At 40.0% G+C, this 23830-nt stretch overlaps 2 protein-coding genes across 2 annotated transcripts; both read left to right on the top strand.

The window, feature by feature from the left end:
* Positions 1-278: 278 nt before the first annotated feature.
* On the top strand, positions 279-5368 carry svopb (SV2 related protein b). Its single transcript, XM_053339477.1, has 16 exons — positions 279-340; positions 528-649; positions 1482-1567; positions 1669-1767; positions 1877-1948; positions 2034-2158; positions 2339-2402; positions 2511-2636; positions 2721-2849; positions 2951-3024; positions 3639-3715; positions 3806-3910; positions 4154-4262; positions 4366-4447; positions 4524-4613; positions 5168-5368. Exons 1-16 carry the CDS (start codon positions 279-281, stop codon positions 5366-5368), a joined length of 1623 nt encoding a protein of 540 aa, XP_053195452.1.
* A 1044-nt stretch (positions 5369-6412) lies between these two features.
* Positions 6413-23681, top strand: ssh1b (slingshot protein phosphatase 1b). Its single transcript, XM_053340176.1, has 15 exons — positions 6413-6493; positions 8027-8064; positions 11485-11585; positions 17189-17253; positions 17437-17558; positions 17650-17718; positions 18104-18169; positions 19009-19203; positions 19457-19550; positions 19991-20119; positions 20337-20383; positions 21157-21303; positions 21837-22037; positions 22281-22923; positions 23094-23681. The coding sequence occupies exons 1-15, from the start codon at positions 6413-6415 to the stop codon at positions 23679-23681; spliced, it is 2586 nt and encodes an 861-aa protein (XP_053196151.1).
* The last annotated feature ends 149 nt before the right edge of the window (positions 23682-23830 follow it).

Below are 23830 nucleotides of genomic sequence, written 5' to 3'. Positions count from 1 at the left end.
TTAATCTTATCATTCCTATGTATGAATCTTCATCTGGAGGGGGTGTTGAAATGAATAGGTCTGACCTTGTTTAAACCAGAGATTAACCAATGAAACTCCTATCCATTCATTCTTGACACAGTGCTTCTGTTTCCTGGTTTAACTCCTCCCCTTAATTACATCAAGGCAATGGTTTTTGATTGGACATCCCAGTGAAACCTGAGGTGACTCAACAAGCAGGTTTGACAGCAACACCTGCATATTGTGTGCCTAAAGCCACAGGTCCTTCACACACTAAAATGGACAGTTGGAGTACACCTTCCCGGATCACTTACAAACGGTGGAGAGATCCTGAACTGAGGTAAATCATACTAAAAAGAAGACATAACCTGAGATAAATCTGTTCTGCTGTGTATTATGCTACACAAGGGTGTTGCCATGGTGCTAGGTATATCCACATATGGTCAAATGTGCTTCTTTTTACATGAAATTCAACCTGTAATCCTTAATAATGCCTGAATTTCTCCCTTTGGTGTGCTGACATTTAGGGGTGAGGTAAACTTTGTGGGTCAAAGTGATGAGGTTCAGGGCACAGACAATGAGATCTGCACTATAGCCGCAGAAAGAGTCAACTCAGCGGGCAGAGAGTCTGCATCAAATAAAACTGAAGGTTTGTGGAACACTATTAATTGTAGTTTATCGAGATTTTGATCTTTCTTTAGTATTCTATGTTTGTGAAGAAAACACATCATCAAAGAGATGTACACCAATTGCAGGTATGCTGATATCATAAATAATAATAATAATAGTTCTTCTAAGAGTTTCTGTGCTTATCTGAAGCCTGTTGACAACACCTCCACCTGATTAACCCCAATAAGCTCCTAGCTAAAGTATTATCCTCAGTCCGATGATTTTTTGTCTGTTCAGACTCCTGGCTGAAAAATTGAGGCGATAGAGCATTTGCAATCAGAGCCTCAAGGCTCTTGAGGAATCTGCCTGAGGAGAGCAGGTTGGCTGACTCAGTCATTTTGTTTAAATAAGATAAGAGAGCCTTTTTGTCATTGTTCAGTTGCCTGTACAATGAAATAGGGAGTGCCACAACTTTAAAGAAAAAAAAAAGAATATATCCCATCCCTTCCCTTTTATCTGAGAGTTTTTACTGATTTCTTGAATTGCTTTTATTTTCTAAATATGCTTTGTCTATTCTCGCCTTTTACCTACATTGAATTATTTTTTGCTCATAAAATTATTTTGATTTGTTCTCTTTTAAAAATGAATATGATTAGTTTTATTGTGTAATTTGGATATTGAAAAGTGCTCCATAAATAAAGTGAACTATTATCATTATTATTATTATTTGAACATCACTATTTTGCATTTCTTTTTTTTGGATGTATTTGAAATAGTAATGCCATTAAGTTATGCTTAATATTTGAGCGATTCAGCATGAATTTGTGTTGAAGCGGCAGTGAACTTGCAGTGACTGACTTGTCCCTTGACAGAAACCTTCACTCTTGATGAAGCGTTGGAGGCTGTTGGCTTTGGAAAGTTCCAGTGGAAAATCTCTCTTCTCACTGGACTGTCATGGGTAAGACAGCTTACAACGCGTGCAATCTTGTTTTGATACTATTGTTTTTAGATACTGTAGCCTACTGTATCTCTCATGCTGTGCTTTACTTCTGAGTGCAGATAGCAGATGCCATGGAGATGATGATTCTCAGCATCTTGGGCCCCCAGCTGCACTGCGAGTGGAAACTGCCGAGCTATATGGTGGCTCTCATCACAGCGGTAATGGTCCCTTACAGGTCTTCTATACCTTGTTGATTTTATGATTTGTGAAAATGTTTGCTTGCTTAACTCAGCAACTCTTTTTTGTTTTTTGTTTTTTGAACCTCAGATTGTGTTTGTTGGAACAGGGATCAGTTCACCTCTATGGGGGAAGATATCTGACAAGTATGGCCGAAAAGTAGTGAGTCTCACATCTGAGCTTTTTACATGGTACATGACTGGGTGATTTTTGTACATTGCCTCATTTTTTTCTCTGTGGTTAACAGGGGCTGACAATTTGTATGTGCTGGACCCTGTATTATGGCCTGATGAGTGCCTTTGCTCCAGTGTATGCTTGGCTCTTGTTCCTGCGGGGCCTTGTAGGGTTTGGCATTGGAGGAGCTCCTCAGTCGTGAGTTTAAGCAATTATTCAAACTTTGTGCTGATCCATCTGCAACCACAAAAGTTTTTTTTTAATTTTAAACAAATAGGTAAAATCAATAGAATTAATCATGTGGGAAAACGCACACCATGAACCACACCTTTTAATAGCCTAGACATTATTACTTACAAACATTTGGTTTCTTTTTAGGGTGACAATGTACTCAGAATTCCTTCCAGTGAAGTCAAGAGGCACCTGCATTATGCTGATTTCGGTACTGTGGCTATTTTGTCATAAAAGCATGATTTTAACTGTGAAAACATGATCTATTAAATAATCTGCTCATTGTTTCCCACCTGGCTGATGTGTTTATGTGCATCAGGCATTTTGGGCAATCGGTGCTGTGTTTGAGGTCCTGCTGGCCCTGTTGGTTATGCCCACTCTCGGCTGGCGGTGGCTGCTCGGCCTGTCAGCATTACCAATGGCAATCTTTGTTTGCTGCTGCTTTGTAAGTATGTTGGTGATGAAATCAGATGCCTAAAATAAAACCAGCCAGAGTCAAACTCTCATCTGAAGATTTTGTGTTGAATAGTGGCTGCCTGAAAGTCCTCGTTTTGATGTGCTAATGGGAAAAAGAGAAAATGCCATGGCAACTTTAACACGCATCGCCAAAGAGAATGGCAAGACCCTACCTCCAGGGAAGGTGACTGTCTTTAAACAGGTGAGGTGAAACATATGGGAGTTCCTTGTGTTTGTTCAGAAAAATGAGTTGTGCATGTCCAACTAACAAATAAGTATTTTTGTCTTTTTTTTATTTCACAGAGTGAACGTGGACAGCTCAAAGACCTTTTCATACCTCAGTATCGGAGCACTACTCTTCTCCTGTGGTTTATATGGTTAGCTTGACCAGTGTGTATGATTTAGTGGCATGTAGCTTAGAGGTTGCAGAATGCCAACAAATTAATACATCTCCCCTCACCCTACATTTCCAAGCATGTAGGAGAACCTAGAGTGACTATGACATGACAAGACCCTTAGAACCGGTATTTGATTTGTCCATGTTTTTTGGGCTATGATGCAATACAGCAGCCTCCATGGAAAGGGACGCACTCCCTATTTAGATATGATTTTTATTTTCAGGGAATCATACACTAATTGAAACATACTTATGAATATTATATTCCATTTCTGCCAAGTCTGTTCCTCTAGATGCCACAACATTCTACACACTGTATGTTTTTCTACTTCCCCTTTTTATTTTTCATCTTAGGTAAACACTCCTTTATCAGGTATTTTGACCAGGTTATTATTTATTCATAGCTGGATTATGTTTGGGAGTATGTGGCACTTGATCACAATGTAAAAAAAACTTGATATGAACCTTCATTACCTTTTTTACCTTTTAGGGCCCAAAGCTGATTTTTCCCTCAACCCCATACATGGTTAAAGACATATTTAGCTATTTGACTTATTTTCTGTATTCACACTGTATTGTTGTTTTTCTCAAAAGGTTTGCAAATGCCTTCTCCTATTATGGAATAGTCCTGTTGACAACTGAGCTGTTCCAAAGTGGAGATTCATGTGGTAGTAAGTAACATCTGGTCTACATGCATCAACTCTATCATAATATGTCTTAAGTGTGAGCAAACTAAAACGGTCCTCCTTTCCTTCTTATAGCGACACAAGGGGCCAAGATTGAACCAAATTGTAGTGTGGAATGCAAATATTTGACATCAGCTGACTACAAAGATCTTTTATGGACGACCTTGGCTGAATTCCCAGGTGAAATGCTCCCCAATTGCATTTTTCTCAAAGCTATGTGTAATTAAAACTTTAAGGTTAAGAAAAATGAAGATGTTGCCAAAAACTGTGTAAGCCCAAACACAACAGGTGCCTCCATATTTCTTCATCATTCATCCATCTCAACAGAGCTCACTTATGTCACCATGCTGCATTCTTTTTTGTCTACAAAACGTTTAACTACAGCTTTTCAAATGGTATGTTTACTGCTTGTCTTTGTTTCAGGTCTTTTAATTATTCTGGTAGTTGACCGTATTGGCAGGAAGAAGAGCATGGCAGTTTGTTTCTTCATGTTTTCTTTGTGCATTCTGCCCTTATATGCTTGTACTGGGAGGTAAGTCTCTCTGTGTGTGTGTGTGTGTGTGTGTGTGTGTGTGTGTAATACATTAAAACATTAAGGCTGATCCCTAACTCTGTGTCTCTCTCTTTGTTCATAGGATTGCTCTTGCAATCTTCATTTTCATTGCCAGGGCCTTCATCTCTGGAGGATTTCAAGTTGCTTTTGTTTACACACCAGAGGTGGGTCTACAAACCTGACCACATTCCCATTAAATGTATTTGCTGGATAACTTGATTTGGTCAAATGCTCTTATAGGTGTTTCCTACAGAAACCAGAGCCTTAGGAATGGGGACTTCAAGTGCAATGGCAAGGCTGGGTTCCTTGATAACTCCCTTTGTGGCACAGGTACTGTATGCCGTGACCATCTCTGTTTGTACTTTGCAAAAATGATTCATTTTGTATCTCCAGGTTTGATTTCTCTGTTTAAGGCCAGTTTAGATATGACATGTGTTGAGACAGTTTTTCAGATTCTTTAAATCCTACCACAGGCTGTGACCAGAAATATTCACTATACAGATTTTGTGCAAATCAGAAAAAAATAGTTTTCAATAAACATGAAAAGTTTAGTTCTTAAACACCCTCTTATCAGGTCACATTTAAGTTACACATGAATTCCTAGCTGCTTATAAATTCAGCTTCAGTTTGAAATGTAGCTAGACTCCCTGCTGCCTTACAGTCTCACTTTAGAGTGCACTATGACACCCTGCAAAATATAAGATAAAGATGGTGGTAAAGACAAATTCCTGATTTTAGCTGTGATTATTGGGGGGAGGGGTTCATCCTGTATTGCAGGATTAGATTTCTAGCACCTGTCTGATGTCAGACTTCTTTTGTTTGTTGTACTGTGCAGGTGTATGTTGGCTCTGCCTGGCTCCTCAGTTCTTGTGTTTTGCTTCTAGGTGATGCTCAGGACATCAGGGTACTTGACCCTGTCACTGTACTGTGGCTGCAGTCTTCTAGCAGGTGTTGCATCCTTGATGCTGCCCATAGAGACATCAGGCAGGAATCTGCAGGAGACCAATCTTGACCAGGATGATGGAAATCAGACCAACACATCCAGTCAGTTAAATAATCCAACAGGTCCCTATCGCCAGCTGTAGACCAGCGACCAGGAACGATGGAAAAAATGTAAAGACAGAATATCTTGTCACCTCTCAGGCTGCTGCAGACGCCACAGTCTTCTGTTAAATGATGGACTGAATCATCTGGTGGATGATGGGTGAAGAACGGCAGGGGACAATCTCATTATAGGCAGGGTGATAATTAAGGCTAGGCCTACTGCCCAGGACTAAAGAGAACTGAAGCACACATGTGCCTGGACTGGTGTCTGTCTGTTTTGTTTTGTTTACTCCTCTTGTCCATGTAGGCCAGAGTAAGCAGCAGGGGGACATTTTGAAAAATAATGATAAACTGTATGCTCTGCTTAGAGTGATACAGTTTAAGCCTTGTATTTAAAATAGTCTACTTGAACATTTATTATATAGAATTTTGATATGAAATTACCTCCTGTATATTTATTTGTGGAGCCACGTGCCTTTTGCCAATTAAAGTAATTGAATCTGCTTTAGATTCTGTTCATTTTTGCAGGATTTGCACAATGAGAGACGAATTGTGGCTCAACTGTTACGGTGCTACATTATGTCAACCTCGCTGCGTTTCATAACATGAGCAGAATATTATTTCATCAACATTTGTATTTGGGAGTACCTAGTCTGGCCAGTCACCTTGACAACATTGGCCCAATGACAGCGCACACGCAAACTAGGCCAGCCAATCACAGGCATCCGGCAAAGCTGCATGTCATTTCTGCCCCGCTTGCAGCCCGCACCGTGTTTTGTTTGTCTGTCTGCGCACCAGCAATGAAAACGCGGGGTCTACTGGCTCGGTACAAACGGAGGGAATCTCTCATGACTTCCCGCTCATGAGGACTCCGGTAACCGCAGAGGACGCACGGAGCCGGACCGAAAGGGAGCAGCGCCTGGGCTCAGGAGTCAGGTGCTGTTGGATGAGAGTCTGACTAGGCATATTCTCCCCGGTGACAGAGACTATCTCAGCGGCGCATCTTCCCACACAGCCCCCCCACCCCCCACCTCCCCTTCCTTCTCCTCTCCTCTATTGCCCTCCACGGCTGCAGCCCACCGACCATGGCCCTGGTGACTCTGCAGCGCTCTCCCACCCCTAGTGCAGCATCCTCGGCCAGCACGACCAACAGCAGTGCGGGGGAGGTAAGCAGAAAAGTCGGGGCTCGGTCTTTGTGCAGGCGGTATGAGGAAACGCCGAGATTGCTCCTGCAGGAGCCCGTATCAATACAGACCGGGTGGAGTTAAATATCTTTGCAGAAGGGGTTAACCATCATTGCTGTGTGTATCACAAACTTGACATATTGCTGCTTTGTTACCAGCTGAGACTTGTTTGTGGCTACTGTGGCAGCGGATTTGTAAACAAAATCCTGCAAGGGGGGGGGGGGGGGGGGGGGCTATGGGGGGCTGCTGGGTTTAGCTGTCAGAACAAAGTGCCCATTTTGCTGCTGCACAAACATTTACTGCGTTGCACTCAGGTTTCTCTCCCTCCTTGTTATTGGGCTGTTATTTGCAGTAATGCAGCCTCAATGCTGGGGAGGAGTCTTTAAAGGGGAATGCCAACAATTATTCTTAGAGTTGTGTTCAGTGTGAGCCCCAGGACGGCTCAGTCATGTGTTTATGAAGTTTCAGGAAAATCTAAGAGAAAACATGTGTGAGAAAACATGCGTGATGCTGAGTTGTCACAGATGGTTAGAAGAGAAGTGTCTAAACCCCATTTGTAGGCAACACCTCAATAGAAAAATCTACACTCTCAGTATTGTCTGTAGATTAGTCCAATATTTTACATCCTAGTGGGAAAAAATCTTCAGCAAACTTCAGTCACGTTATTGCAATCAGGTTCAGCTCCATAAACAATATGAGGTAACATTGACTTGGTGGAGTTTAAGCCTGAGATGCAGAATTTAAATCCCAACAGCAGAAAATAAAGTCAGCAGTCACATATGGAGCAGTGCCACATTTTACATCCCAGTGAAATTATAACATCAGGGTGAGTGCTCCAGTTTCTAGATTTATGAAGGTAGATTATGTGCCTTTTAAGTAGGCTGACTGAACTGAGGCACCAAAATAAGCAGTGACATTTTTCCTTCAATTTCTGCAGCCAGCATGAAGGAAAAATGGATGTATGTGTGTGTGTGTGTGTGTGTGTGTGTGTGCTGTTTGGATGTACTTTTGCAGAACTTTGTGCTATTTGAAGGTGGCTCTAACTATTTAAGTGTCAGCTCCATGGGACAATCAAAGCAGATGAGATCACAACAGTGACAAGGAAGTACCGGCAGATGGTGCTGGAGTACTTTAATGATCCACATGCATGGTCCTCAACATCCATTTGCACTACTGTTAACATCTCATGTCTTATAGATTAAACACAACGTAAACCAAGGTCCCTTTAGAAAATGTATTACACAGCAATAATGTATCCTGTTAATGATGAATGTCAGCCGCTATGACTCAGACAACGCTTCACTGTGCACAGTGCAGTAGCTTCTGTTCAGTAATCCAGTATGGGCCTGTGATTTAAAAAAAAAAAACTAAAAATATTACATTCATAAAGATGGTGGCTTTAAGTACAAGAGGTGAATATCAAAACATCTCCTCAGTTTGTCCACAATTTAAACTGCAATTATACATTATACCGTACGTCTTTATAGCACCTGCTTTTTTTTGTGTGTCTTTCAGGATTTTGGAAGTGACGATGACCGGAAAAATAGTCAGAGGTAAGATCATTCTGTTTTTAGAAGTCATGTATTTAAAGTTCTTTAGATACATAGAGGTCAAACCAAAGAAATAGAGATGCATTGTATTTCTTACTCCTATTCTCTTGATCAGGAGGAGCTCTGAACTCTGTGACCTTGTAGTAACTACTATTAATGTTGAGGACAGGATTAAACTAGTCTCTAGACGCAACAAGGAGACTACTATAATGTCTGTTTTTTTACACATCACGCTGGCTTTTATTTAATTTGTTAAATCTTTGTTTACACGTTTTGGATACTGTTACACAGAATAATGATACACTGGATGCACAAGAAGAGTGAATATTGGGAAAACTATTTTTGAAATTCCTTTACTTCTTGATTATATTTCCATCTCATGTGCCACTGTTGATACTTCTTATTTGGTTGTGTTTTTGCCAAATGCTTGCTGCACAATTGATTCTATTATGGATTATAGCAATATAGAGAAAAAGATGACTATTTCAATGTTGTCATTCTGTTCACACATTTGCTTTATTCACAGTGTTCCAGAGTTGTATAGAATTCAAAGAACCATACTGCCTTGATTATGAAAAACTATTTGGCAGGTGATGAGCTGCTTGTCTCATTCTCAGTCAGAAGATTCAGTGAAGTCAGCGAATCTGGCTCTCAAAGAGTCCACATGATCTTTTTCTATATTGGTCCTCAGGTTCTCACTGTTGTCAAGTAGAAAAACTTTCTGAAGTTACACCTGATTTAACCTGACAGGTTTAAAAATATCTGCTCTGTTCAGTTACATAATAGAGTACAAAAATTGTTGTTGCTGCTCGGTTACAAAGCATTCCTTTTATCAACCCGACGTCACAGAAGTCATGATTTGTGTCAGCAAAACTCTGGCACAGACTCTGTCTTTGTACTCACTGTGTGTGTGTGTGTCTGTGTGTGGGGGGGTCATTCATAGTTGAAACAGTCATGTCATGCTTTGTCTGGAGTTACTCAATGACTGACATGTTTCTCTGAAGCTCAGTGATTCATCAGTGTAGAGTCTTAATTTAGGATTCTGCATGTCAAACTTTGAGAACTACGCCAAGCTTCGCAGCCCTCGCATGAATGATATTATTGTGGCCGGGTGTTGCATAGGGAGAGCTGATTGGTGAAGCAGCCTCTGCGAGGAGGAGATAGGGAGCAGTGCGACACTGACAAGGAGATTTTGGGAGCAAGATGGAAAGAAAGCTGTGGGAGGAAGAGAGGAAGGACATACCAGACCAATACCAGGAGGAATAAAGTTAGAGCGAAATATGCTACAAGGGAAGGCTGCAGTCTCCTGTGACCACAGACAAGAATATGCAGGTGAAGAAGATGGATGGAGGGATGTTTTAAGAGGAGACTAAACTGTAGACAGCCCACTAACAACCAGCAGGATGCATCTGGTGGTGAAATCGTCACATAAAGCCATCTTCACCGTGCTGCCTCACTTTATAGAGGAAGCTTCTCTGACTCAGAGGGAGATTTGTCGCATGTAAGTTCACAGCAGTACTAAAATTAAACTCTATTACGTTATTAGAGTGACTCAACATTTAGTGGCAGGATGTCTGGAATTGGTGGTTAAACTTAAAATTGAATTATCTAGTTCGAAATTCTTGGAATTACATGTTTACCTTATGTAAAAATTCAGAATATATGATAATGGAAATATTTTAAAAGTTTTAAGTTTAAATGCTGGATACAGGATGTTTCCTACTTCACTGTAAGGTTAATTCTCAGTATATGTGCACTGGAAGCTTCATGTTTCTACCTCATTTGTAATGTCACATATTATGCTCATAGTTACACATGTTAAAATTAGATTTAAGATGAAATGTTTCCCCTTCAAAGGATTAATATGAAAAAAGGCTTCTAGTGTCATCGCAGAGAAGAAATGATAAGAGTGACACATTTTTTTAGGACAGGAGGTGATTTTGTAGAACATATATGCAGTCAAGTACATTTTAAGGCTTTAAAGCTGAGGGTGGTCTCCTATGAAAAATTTAGATTTCAGCTTTATCTGTCATGCTTTAAGTTTCTATTTTTTATTTTAGTATTTTATGTACCATAAGAAAAATAGACAGATTGAGGTTTGTCAAGATTTTGTGGTTCTTATTTTGAACATTTCCCCGCTACCAAAGTGTAGCATAACATTGTGTAAAGAAAGTTATTCATTCCAGTTTCATTAAGCCTTGTGGTTGATTTAGTCTCAAAATCATCTTCTTTTACAAACATTTAAGACACAATGATACCATGTACAGAAAGAGCTGAAACAAAAGGCCTTGTTATGGTCCCACTCAGTCATACCAGGCTTTGTGGTGTGTTGGTTGAGCAGGGAATGAGACTGTTGTTAAACAAAGCTGCTCTCTGTTCTGTGTAAGAAAAGACACTAAAGCTCTCCTCCTGCTTACTGTTGCCTTCATAATAACCAAGTCATGACCCAGGAGTGTAACATCCAGTACAGGTTGGACAGGAGAGGAATGGTATGGATAGTCAGGGTGTAACGTATGAATTGGCCGAAGGTCATCAAACCCAATAAAATGGAGTCTGTTCATCATGCTATAAAAACATAGGGCTGTAAAACCTGCTGGATTAGGACTCTACCGACTTTCAATCACTGCTGAGCTTCCTGTACTGCTCATTGAACCAGTGAAGACTGTATGCAGCCTACACCTGGCTATTCATTGTACGTACAGTATCCTGACTACAGCCATTTCATGTTGCCTGTGCTCCAACTTTGTGCATCGGAAGTCTTGAATACACTGCAAGATTTAAAGCGTGATTCCAACTGTAGTTTGGTAGGTTATCAGTCTGCACATGCTAATTTAATAATGGTTTAGTTTTTGCTCAGTTTAAACGGGACATATGTGTATATGCTTTTTTGTTATTTTTATAGTCTTATGTCATGTGTATATTAAACATGGTCAAAGTGCCAAAACATGAAGTGAATGTATGTAAAAATCAGAAGCTTCATTTGCAAAGTTACCAACAAATGGCCGTTGTTGTTGTAAGGTTGCACCACACATTGTCCACTTGTGTAGTTCAGATCTGATTCAGGCTCGAACATGTGCAAATGTATTTGTTTCCATAAAAAAGGATGTGATACATCCCTTTGATTAAGTCAGATGATGTGTTTATACAAGCATCCTCTTGACATTTAGTCAGTAAGTGAAAAATATATGAACGATAATATGAACAAAATAAACTGAGGTGGAAAAGGAGGGAATTTGTGTAGTTTCACTTTGGAGTAATGGAGTCTAAACATTATCATGTGTTTTCAGCTGGTTAGTAAAGGAATCTGAAGACAACTTGTCAAACTACATCTGTGTCTGTGAAATCCAGTTGCAGATATGAATTATTTACCAAAATCTACTCTTGTTAAGACTCCTAAATATATTTTCCACTTGCATTTCTCAGCCTCAGTGAGAGCTTCTTCATGGTCAAAGGAGCCGCCCTCTTCCTCCAGCAGGGTGGCAATGCTGAGGGACCAAAGACCCCAACCCACCACAAACACGCAGGTAGGATCAAGCACACACAAGAGAAGCTTTGTTTCTTGTTCTCCCATCTCCTCTGCATAAATGAGTTCTAGACAAAAGGAAAATTGTGTTGGCTGAGGAGGCTTTTCTCTGTGTGGGTTTTTCTGTGTGTGTTCTAAACTAAGTTAGGAAAATGTACCCAGCTGTGTCTGACCTGAAATGACCCACAGCTGAACAGATTGTGGATGCTAACAAATAATTTCAACAAGGTTAAGTCTCAGGCAGTTTGCTTAAAGCTTTTTCAAAGAAACAGTATCTGTCATTTAGCAGCATATGTGAAATGAAATAATAACATCACACTCACTTATAAATGTATTTAGCCTATAAAAATAGCTAGAGGTGTACAGTATGGGCACTGAAAGCTCTGGAAGTTTCTCAAAAAAACTTATATTGGTCTTGAATCATGATTATTTAAGATCAGTGAAACATAGAAGAACCTGCAGTTTTGGATTTTGGACTTTGATCACTCTTTTTTTTTCAACCTCCAATCTATTATTTTGCTGACATCATCCAGCTCTCAGTCAGTGACAGCTTTTGTTATTTTCAGTCCAACAAATTTAATTCATTCATTTTCGTAATCGTTTATCCTCTAGAGGGTCTAGAGCTGGAGCCAGTCTCAGTTTACGTTGGACAGAGGGTGGGTTACACACTGGACAGGTCATTATAGAGACATACAACCATTCACATTCCCACCTACGAGCAATTTAGAGTCACCAATTAATCTAACTTGCAGATGTTTGGTCTGTGGGAGGAAGCCAGAGAGCCCAGAGAGAACACAGGCACAAGCAGAACAGTGCTAATACCTTCACCACAGTGAATTCCCAAAGAATTAAAAACTCACATTATGTAGAGCCATAAGATAACTGAGCAGATATTTGTACAACCTTCATCTTAAAATCTACCTTTTGTGCATCCTACATAAAAATCAAAGCAAGATGTTCAAAATCTTCTTGTTGTCTAGAGTTGGAGTTTTTATCATTTGGGTTCATATGTCACAACAGTTAGTCTCAATTAATTTTAAAAATGAATAAAAACTCGAATCATGGAAGATCAGAGCACATATTTCTTCAATGAATGATGTATCTAATTTGGTGCAGTACAAAACCTTTATCAGTAGAGGGCGATATACTCTGCTATATGCGGTAAAGCTGCAGTGAAGCCTCCAGGTTCAATGATTACTTCACATTGTGTTCAGGTGAATGTGAAGGGTCATCTTCAGTTTACAGAAAGTTAAACAAGATAAATATCTGGGAACGTTGTGATGCCAGGTTTATTTATGTCAACACAGAAAAACAAACCGAAAAAGAGAGAGGGTAGAGAGCGAGGAGGGTAAAGAGATAAGGGGGTAAAGGAACAGGGTAAGGAGTTAAGTGGGATGAGGATAGAATGAAAGAAAAAAAGAAAGGATGTTACTCCTCTCTCCTCTTCTCTTTCTTTTCTCTCTTCAGTTTCTCCTTCAGCTCTCTCTTTTCTGTTTTATTTTTGGCTTTCTTTTTTTGAGTTTTCATCTGGCGCTCGCTCTCGCTCTCTGTGTTCAAGTTGTGCTCCTATAAAGAGACAAACTGTTATGATCCAACAACTTATACTTTAAATCAAAATGATCAGCTAATGCATGTGTGGCGTACCTGAAGCTGAGCATTTTTCGGGATGTGGAGCTTCATCTCCTGCTCCATTTCTCTTTCCTTGTGGCGCAACTCTTTCAATTTCTTTGTTGCAGCCTGCAGTGCCTTTATTTTCTCATGGTTCGCCTTCTTTTCAGACTGCTCCAGAGAGAGAAGATTTTTCAGATCAATGTATTTTTTGTGCCACTCTTGTTCATTTAGTTGCATATTGATCTTTTGCTGGCTGATCTTAGCCAAGCTTTCAGCAAGAGCAATCTCTTTTTCCCTCACTGTGGTGACTAGATCGTCCCTTTCAAGGGTGATCTGGGTCACCCTTTTCTCCATATTCTTCTGCTGCTCTGCAGCTTCCTCCTCCATCTTACTGACATGGTCACGCTCTGCCCTCCAGTCTTCTGCCATACTCTCTGTCTGCGTCTTCTGGATGCGGAGGCTTTCTTTTAAGGAGTGGGTTTCCTCCTGTTGAGCTTTCATTTTTTCTGCTACCTGGCTGCTCTCATTCTCGGCTTGTGTTTGACTGGCTCTGGTGGACTCAAGCATCATCTCAAGGCTGTTCATGTTGTTTTCCCTCATGAGCAATGTGGAGGCCAAAGAGTCTTTTTCTTCCAGCAGCCTCTTCTTTTCTTGTTCCACCTCAGCTACCTGCATTCTCATAGCATTGTTTTTTAAAAGCAGGTGCTGATTTTCAGTCAGCATTCTCTTCTTTTCCTGGTCCATGTCAGCTAACTGCCTTCTCAGAGCGTTGCTTTTCAAAAGCTGGTGCTGATTTTCAGTCAGCATTCTCTTCTTTTCCTCCTCCCATCTTAACTTTTTGTCTTCTATAAATTCTCCTAGAGTAGCATTGTCAGAAAGCAGCTCCTCATTTTCAATCAGCATCTTTCTCTTTTCCTGCCCCCATCTGAGCTCCATGTCAGCTATAAACTTTCTCAGAGAGGCATTTTCTGAAAGCAACCGATTATTTTCAGCTTTTGAGTGCTGAAGGGCTTGTCGCAGGTCTTGCTGGACTCTGCCAGGAGTAGGCAGGTGTTCCTGCGCTCCTTCAGCAAGGGTGTCCTGTCTTGGACCATATTTGCTAGCAGCATTTTCAGGCTGCGCTTGTCTACGAGACTGAAAGACACATACATGCAGTATTTGGGTAAAATACTTTGGATACATACAGATAGTCTTCCTTCTTCATACATATTCACAATTGAATAAGTAGGAGTACTGGCTGAATAAGGGTTTTCATAACAACACATTGTGATTATTAAAATATTAAAAGACATTCAAAGAGTTAAAACATTTTCATAAATATGAATTTCCAGGACAGTATCTCATTTAGCCAGGTTAAATAGGAAGAACTACTGCACAACCGGCTCTATTTTTAGTTCTTTTAATTAAATAGAAGAAAACTTTGTTGAACCATTGGTGATTAAAAGAACTAAAATGGAGCCAAGTGTGCAGTTATTTTTCCTATTTATCATGTCTGAGTTCTGCTGTTAGTGTCAGTACCTTACAAATACTTTTTTACATTCTCTCATTTAGGCCATTATTTGTCTCATTTAAAATTCTCAAAACATTGAGTGTAATCATCACTTGAAATTATGCTTTACAGTCTGTAAAACCCAAAGCTCACTCAAAACCGTTATTTTATGTGTTGAAAGTCCTCCATTATTTTAGAAATTCACCCCCTCTCCAGAAAATGATTAACTTTTGTATTTGTTGAAGTTTTTGAGATGAGATGAAGAAATAAAATAAAACATGGGCTAAATAGGTGTGTGCCACCAAAGAAAGTTTTTCATGAAAGTGTCTCCTGCTTAAAAAATCTGACCTTGTTCCTCCAGTTGTCCATGTGGAATAGAGTTGAGGGTTGTTATAAAATTGTAACTAGTTTTCGATTGTTGGTGCTCTGTTCCTTCTGAGATGTCTCTCTGTTGGATTTCATGCAGTAACTGACCAAAGTCTGAACTTTTAGAACTCTGTATTTTGTCATGAAGGGACTTGAAGAATTCAGAACTTGATGATGCCTGCAGTGTTCTCTTTGTCATGTGACCTGTTCAGACTTCATCCTTTTCATCTTATACTGTATGCTCTTTAGTTTACAATTTAAAAAAGGTGCAGATATGGAGTTGAGGGTCTTTTTATTTTTGATGGTTCATGTGCACAGAATTAAATTTTACTGCATTTTTTGACTACTGCAAACATTACTACTAGTAGTAGTGATTTATTGTAGTCCCTATTAACTATTTCCAAGAAGAATGCACATAAAAATAAATAACAAAAAATATTACATTAATTTTTAACTAAATTTTGTTCAGTAACATGTCTTGAGAAAGTATCACTCTTAATCACAATTGTTGACAAATTGAAGTGACTTCAACTAGATTTTTCTTTTTTAAAGCTTCAGGGCTTTTGAGGAAACATTCAGGGCTTCAGGATTCCCTGGCTTTGCCCCTGCTCAACATGGTCACTCCCTGTATCTGTGCCTTTACTGTAGGAGAGTAGTGGGTCCTGAATCTATTTAATCCAATGGTAGAAATAAACATGATCACAGATTATGACTGATTCTTTTGCCCCACGGTCACCAAAGTATGTATTGGACCTATTTTTCAGAAGCTACATATTATCCAAACATTCTGACACTACAGTGACATTTTTCAGACAGACAAATCAGAAAAAAATTAACTTTGTTTGAGAGCTGTCCTCAAACAGCTCAGATAACTATCCCTTCTCTCTGTTAGGACAACCTTCATTTAATATATGAAAATAAACCTGAATAGTATCCGTGCAGCTCTATACTTGTATCATTTGCAAGTTTTGTTTATTATTTTGTTGTCATGAACTTTAGTTTTACCCCTTTTCTATCATGGTGGCTGGTTGTTATGCTAACTATCTAGGCGCTAATGCTAACGCTAGTCTCATATAATAAAAGTCATGCAACTTAAATACGTTTTTGTGACTGAAAAAGCAGCTAGCTCATTAGCATGAGTTGTGTTCAGATGGGGAGGGGGGAGAGGCGACCACCAAGCCCACTTACGATACCACTGGCACAGCTTGTACTGTGTCATTTTTTGTATCTTTGGTTTTAAGAATACAAAGAGGCCATCTGCTTGTTTCCTTATATTACCTATGACAAACTGTGTACTTATTGAGTACGCATGTAGGTCAATAAGGTCATCAGATAGTGGCTGTGAATGTGTGTAATTGAGGCTGGCACTTAATTTATTCCCTTTTTTGTGTATTGCCTACCTGTGCATCAAGTCTTCATTTATATCACATACTGTACATTATTGTCAGATCCAAGAATGGCTTCTCCTTTTTTGTTGTTGATTGTAGATTTAACCAGTTGTCTTACGTCAATTATTCTGAATACCCACAGCTTTCTTAATGCAGCTGCTTTACCTTTCTGCAACAACACAAGAGGCTGTGACAAATATTTTGTCTCGCTGTAGTGTAGCGCAGCTGGCAGGTTGAAGGATTTAGATTTGTATTGAGATACATCTGTGTACATTTTACTTTCCACTGTGAAAATAAATAATAAAAATATACATCAGAAGAAGTTGAATGCTAAACTTTGTGTTTTTTCTCCATAGAAAAGCCTCTTATCTTAGTAATAGTACAGTATGCAGCTTGTTACTGTATAGGCAGTTTAGCTAAAGACTGAAATATTTAGGTCACTGTGTGTCAGGATTTTTGTTAACTCAATGTCCGTAAGGATTTCCAGACTGTGATAATGACCTCAAATATTGTATAGTAAAATCTTATACAAAGTCCTCCCCTTCATTTCAACAAGTCATTAAAAACGCATTGAGTCATGAAAACAGATCAGATAGACATAAAACATGTAAACAGAAAAGGAGGAAAAAACACTGTAAATGTGCATGGTTTGTTAATTAGTCTTACATGTCAGAAAAACACAGAATTTAATGATGCTACACTTGTTAATTGTAGTATACTCATTGAGTTTCCTTCCTGTTTGACTTCCAGGTGATTTACCTCAACACCTGCAGGTCATGTTTAAGGTTCTCCGGTCTGAAGATCGCATTAAGCTGGTTGGTATAACTAACATCCATCTTCAGTATTTGATACCACAAGTGTTGATTCTTTTATTGATATTTAAGTATTTTATTGTAAGTCAGTGTGTTTGATCTCCAACAACAGGAGCAAGTCCTCAGTGTTTCTATAATTTCAGGGTGATGTGACATAACACTCAGCATTAACACTGTGCTCCACAGGCTGTACGGTTAGAGAGCGGATGGTCGGAGAGGGTGCGCTACATGGTTGTTATCTACACCAACGGCCACCAGGACACAGAGGAAAACATTGTCCTGGGAATGGACTTTACAGATAAGGACAGGTAATTACCTGTCTGCCACCTTACATTAAGCACATTTGATCTGATCATTAGATTTGTTAAAATGTTATTCTTCAATCTTTCTGACCCTCAGTAAAATTTGCTCTATTGGGATGGTGCTACCACTGTGGAGTGATACCAACATACATTTAGATGGAGATGGGTAAGTCACAGTTTGTCCTTGAAGGCAATAAGATTGAGTTGGCCATATATGAAACATGCTGCTTTGAATGTGACTTATTCATTTCAGATTTTCAACCCTGGGTCTGCAGCTGCATCTTACATGTCAGACATGTGTTTTGGTTATTCACTTGCTTTTGATTTACTGACTCCTGGTGGCAGAGGAGTTAATTACACACATTTTCTGTGTGAGAACCGTTCTTGCTGACCTGTTAACATTGTCTCTGTAAGCTGGAGGAATGTTCCACACATCGGCTCCCTGAATAGTCCCACAAACGAGCCCCAGTCCAGTCTGTGTTTACATCCCTTGGTCACTCTTCCTCTCCAACCAAACTAATCGTCCCTCTCCTCCTCCTCTCCTTCACCAGAGGCTTCAGTGTGAACACAGCAGGGCGGTCACATGTCTTCAAGCCTGTGTCTGTGCAGGCCATGTGGTGAGTAATTTGTTGTTGTTTATGTGCAGTTATTGTTGTTTGTTTATAGTGTGTATACTTGTATAAGAAAGGTGGGAAATACAGTGTCCACACTGGATCAGTTCACTTAGACACTTACATTGGATAGATCAAAACATTCCGTTTTTAAGAGCATTTATAGAGGCATCTTGTTCAAGTTAATTTGAATTGTCAGATTTTTCTTAATGTCCTACTGTTTGCTGTCAAGGTAAATTGGAATAAACAGTAACATAATAACATAACATAAATTATTTTCTCTAACAAATATATCTACACAATGCCTACCAATTGGTTTATATTTCATTCTAACTATACTCATATAAAAATACTCCCAGAGCACAATGAGATGCCATATTATTATTTGGAATAACTATTTCTGTCATCCCCGTTGGCATATGTAAATAAGAGGGTTGCGTCTAGCTGAAATGTATGTAAATTACAACTTATAAATTTGTTTTTGACTATCCATCCTTCTCTGCATTTGTGTGGATGATATTTATCCTAGACACCCAGACCTTTAAGTGAAGTAGGCTATAACACAGATTGTCACTGAAAGTACAGAAAAAAGTGTCATTACCCTCAAACTTAACCTGTTCAGTCTAACCCATCTGCCATACTACATCTACTATGTCCTACTTCCCTTAGGACTGTTTTGAGCCACTGTCACCACATACTGCCATCTGCTGGTCAGTTATCAGCATTACCAGCAAAACACAGCATAACCTGAGAGCAGATTCATTGTTAGCTCTCTTCCTGTCACAACACATCCATCCTGTAAATAGTGACTGTTTAGGTTCAAGTCTTCTCTCTGTGTCCTGCAGGTCTGCCTTGCAGGTCCTCCACAAGGCATGCGAGGCGTCGCGTCGGTTCAACTACTTTCCAGGGGGCATCGCTCTTACATGGATGGCCTTCTATGAGAGCTGCATCAACTCGGAGCAAAGCTGCATCAATGAGTGGAATGCTATGACCGACCTGGAGACCACCCGGCCTGATTCACCCACGATGTTTGTGGACCGGTGAGAACTTACAGGCGGCTGCTTCTTCAGTTTTCTTCAGAGACGGACACAGTTTTAAAGTACTTGGGGATAATTAAGTCACAATTGCTGCTGAGTTCTAGCATACCTGGTGTGACCTTAGGATAGATTTTAGTGCTTTTGACTCTGTTGTCCCTTTGTTATTGTCTTTTGTTTTCAGCTGTAGAAACATGAACACTGTTATGCTAATTTTCATTCAGACGGCAGAAATGATGTATTGACTCATTCTGCACAGGCCAACAGAACGAGAGAGAACAGAGTGTCTCATTAAAACCAAACTACGCAACATCATGACATTTCAAGACCTGGAGAACATCACCTCAAAGGAGGTACGTGCCAAATCAGCACCTCAAAAATTAATCTAGATCTTTCTATAATACTGTACATGAACATTTTTAGAAAAAGAGACATTTAAGAGGATGAAAATATGATGTTACAGTCATTAAATATACATTCCTGTTATCCCATTTTGTTTGATATCTTTCTTCCTATACTGCATGACAAACCTCATTTTGGCAAAATGTATTACATAAATGTCTTCAGTCCAGTGTAGGTAATAGAGTTGTGCACATAGTTTTTTACACACACACACTTGACATTTTACATAGATACAATTTAGAACATAAAGACAAAAATTCAAACAGTACAAGTATATAAGTATAATTTAATTATTTATTGTGAGGAATGCACTGTGGGCTGTGAAATGTTCTTCAGTCTAGACCCAGTGTAGTGAGAAGACAGTTGTTTTATGTTTTATTCTCGTTCTCAGATCCGTAATAAGCTGGAGCAGCACATGAGCTGCAACCTCACAGAGTACAAGGAGTTTATAGATAATGAGATGCTTCTGATCTTGGGTCAGATGGACAAGGCTACATCCATCTTTGACCATGTGTACCTGGTGAGAAACACTTTTGGGTGCCCATATTTCTTTATGCTACTTGGAGGTGATTTTATATCGCTTTTTAAATGTTTTCTTCACTTTTCTTCTGTGCTAATGTCTAAATACTGTCACACTGCAGTTTATTTTTACTTTACTGAAAGGTCAGTCTTCAACCTTAACAGTAAAAACAATTATTTTGATAAAGTTTTAAAGTAAAGTGTTTTTGCATTTGTAGGGCTCCGAGTGGAACGCTTCCAACCTGGAAGAACTACGAGACTGCGGGTGAGCTGATAGCTTAACAATAACATAATACCTTTTCTCTGATTAAATTCTACATGTATTATTCTTATGTAGGAGTATATAAATTCAAGTCATTCAACTCTAGATGTATTTCAATAAATCATTTACTCCTTGATGTACAAATATATTTCGACTCTCATTTGATAGTCTGTTAATCCAAGATGGAACAAAACTTAAATCTGTTGAGTTTTCTACACAATAAGTTTCCTTCATATTACAAAATTACACATAAAAACTGTATTTTAAAAACTTGTAGAACTATGTGTCCTGATCTTCAAAATCCACATGAAAAATGAATCCACACTGAAGTCTTGACATTACAACTCTTCAGTTCAGAAAGGAAAATGCACAATATGCTTGAGTTGAAAAGTGAGATGTATACAATATTAGCCAAAACATTTTAGCAAAAAGTTTTAGTTCCCATGTGATTGTTGACTGAGGTCATTTTAGGAAACAGAAATGGAGCTGCACACTGTATTGATAACACTATACATTTAATTAAGCAATATTCTAATCTTACATCTTAACTCTTGACAGGCAAGTCATAAACTATATTAAGTCATACTATATTAAGCCTGTCTCTCTCTATGTTTCTCTCTTTCAGTCAGTAATTTAATGAGTGCAGCAGTGTGTATAGACATTAAGTCTGATTCTCCAGACAAATACATTTCTACATGTTTAATGAGTAACAGTTAAACTTTTAAGCAAAAAAAAACTGTTTTTGTTTGTTTATTGTTTGTTTTTGTCTTCTGCAGAGTGGGTTACATCTTGAATGTCACCAGAGAAATTGACAACTTCTTCCCAGGGATGTTCTCTTATCACAACGTTCGTGTGTACGATGAGGATGCTACCGACCTGCTGGCCCATTGGAACGACACCTACAACTTTATAGTCAAAGCCAAGTGAGACCCCACACATAAATGATAATGATAATGGGTTGGGGCAGTATGCTATATGATTTTTGGGAAAAAAGAATGAATGAATAAATACATTATATACATTGTAAATTGACAGTAGACTATTATCCAGAGTTCTTAAAGTCATCACAGTTTGACTGGCTTCCATCAAGCATCTCCCCAAGTACAAGAGCTGTGATCACACAGGACACATTTCTCTTCTGTCCAAATGCAAGACCCAGTTGTGAGTTAAGAGAGTGGGAAAACCAAACTGGTGCAGTCACTCTGGTTGCTATGCAACTGTCTGAGCATGTTAAGCTGAAGTTAAAAAAAGAGATTTGTGAAAATAAATATGGGAGTTGAGGTTAAGATATGTTAAATATGGTGTACTCGCAGCTGAAAATCAGCACATCCACAAATAAACATATCTTATTTCTTGAATGTAACACAATACCTTACTGTTACTACATGCACACACTGCCCTAACTACCATCAAAATGTTCCATCGAACTGAATTTTTTTCTTTTCTGTATTAATAGGAAGAACAATTCCAAGTGCCTGGTGCACTGTAAGATGGGTGTGAGCCGGTCTGCCTCTACAGTTATTGCCTATGCAATGAAGGAGTATGGCTGGTCTCTGGAGAAAGCATACAACTTTGTCAAGCAGAAACGGAGTATAGCTCAGCCAAATGCTGGTTTCATGAAACAACTGGCAGAATATGAGGGGATATTGGATGCCAGGTAAGCAAGTTTATAGTTTTGCTCAAGTTTGCACTTTGCTGAGGTGCCTGTCTGTTTTTTTCCTGAAATTCAGCCATGGGCTTTTTACATCATGGGGACTGTTTCTTGATTTAAAAAGCTGTTTTTTATGAAGCTAGAAGCCATTACATACATGCTGCTATACATTCAGTTAAACATTGTACTAGAACTTTTTGAAGCTTCTCAGTCTCCACAAGTAAACAACCATATACTTTGGCTTCACAGTAAACAGCGCCACAACAAGCTATGGAGGCCTGAAACCGATGAGGAGGGCTCAGATGATTTGCAAGCCTCTGGCCACAGTGCAGGTGGGGAGGGAACACCAGTGCTCAGAGAGGATGAAGCCTGGGGAGGTTGTGGGGCGTCTCCCTGCAGGGGTATGGGTCTAGAGATGGAACCTCTTGACTCTCTTAACTACAATTACTACTTCAGACGTTTATCAGACTCTGCACTAGACAGTGAGCCCTCCACCCCAGTGCGGGGACCCCCTCTGCTGGGTATGGAGAGAGTTTTCATTGAGATTGAAGATGTGGAGAGAGACGCCCTATTGGAGGATGAGGGCTTCCCCATGGCCCACTTAGCCTTACCTGGTGAGGGTACAGCTGCACAGACATGTGGACGCCTTGACCCCTTGGAGGATATGAGACTGAGGCTCGAGATCAGCACTTTGGAGGAAGAGGATGAGGAAGAGGCCAAGAAAGAGGAGGCTGAGATGGCGGCCTTGGCTCAGTCACCCGGAAATTCAGATGGGAAGAAGGCAGGGGAGGAGGCTGAGAGGCGAGAAGAAAGCCGGTTAGGCTTAGCCAATCTCAACACAAACAACAGCAACCGCCTAGCTGCCAAGCGTAGCTGCCCTGCGGCTTTTGACGTGAGTTGAGAAAATATAGTTCTTTAAATGTGGTAAAGTCATGTTTTGTATTTAGCTACACATTTTACAATTGCTTTTTCATCAGAATTGTTGGTAATATTATTAGCTCAGCTTTGTAAATACTCTGTTTGCCACTGACCTTATACTGCATTCAATTTTCCTCCATTTAGGACAGTGCTAGCACAGGAAACCCTTTAAAAGTGAAGCCCTCCTATCAATCCTGTAAAGACTGCCTGCGTCTACCACAAGGGCGGCGTTGTGACCGTCCAGCAGGAGGCCGTTCTCACCGCCTTAACCCCTCCCGTCACTGCACTGTCCCCTCCATATGCATAGATCCGCCGGGGACCATTTTTACTTCCACTCCAATTCTACAGTCTCTGCCAGCGCCCACAGTTGTCCAACCTAACTTGGTCCACCCCAGTAGTCATCTCTACCGCTGTGCGACCTGCACCCCAGATGTCCCACTAGCCAACCAACAAAAACAGATCTCGCCCATGAGCTGTGAGGACACCCCTCATGACCGCAACTCAGTGGAGACGGAGGACATGGACGAACCACAGGTGGATGATGTGGAAGAAGAGACATCAAGGGAAGGTAGTGGTACAGTGGAGCTTCAGCAGCAGGCCCTGGCCCAACTGCAAATGCCAGGACTGGGGATAGAGTTTGGTCTAGAACTGATGCGACAGAGGTCGGAGCAGCTTGAGAAGCTTCCAAGCTTAGCCATGGAGGGCCAGCTCCCAGTGGGACCCCTGCCTTAATAGAATGGCCCAAGCATGGATGAGATGGAGAATGGACTGCCTCAACCACCATGATGGCTGTGGGCCTTTAGATGACTGGCACTGTGGTGTCATACCAGAAACAAAAAGCTCTGCTCTGACCTGTACTGTCATGTCCTGGCCTCGTAGCG

Source organism: Scomber japonicus, chromosome 19 (assembly GCF_027409825.1).
Source record: "Scomber japonicus isolate fScoJap1 chromosome 19, fScoJap1.pri, whole genome shotgun sequence".
NCBI classification, from domain to species: Eukaryota; Metazoa; Chordata; class Actinopteri; order Scombriformes; family Scombridae; genus Scomber; species Scomber japonicus.
This window is presented reverse-complemented; position numbering and strand designations above follow the sequence as displayed.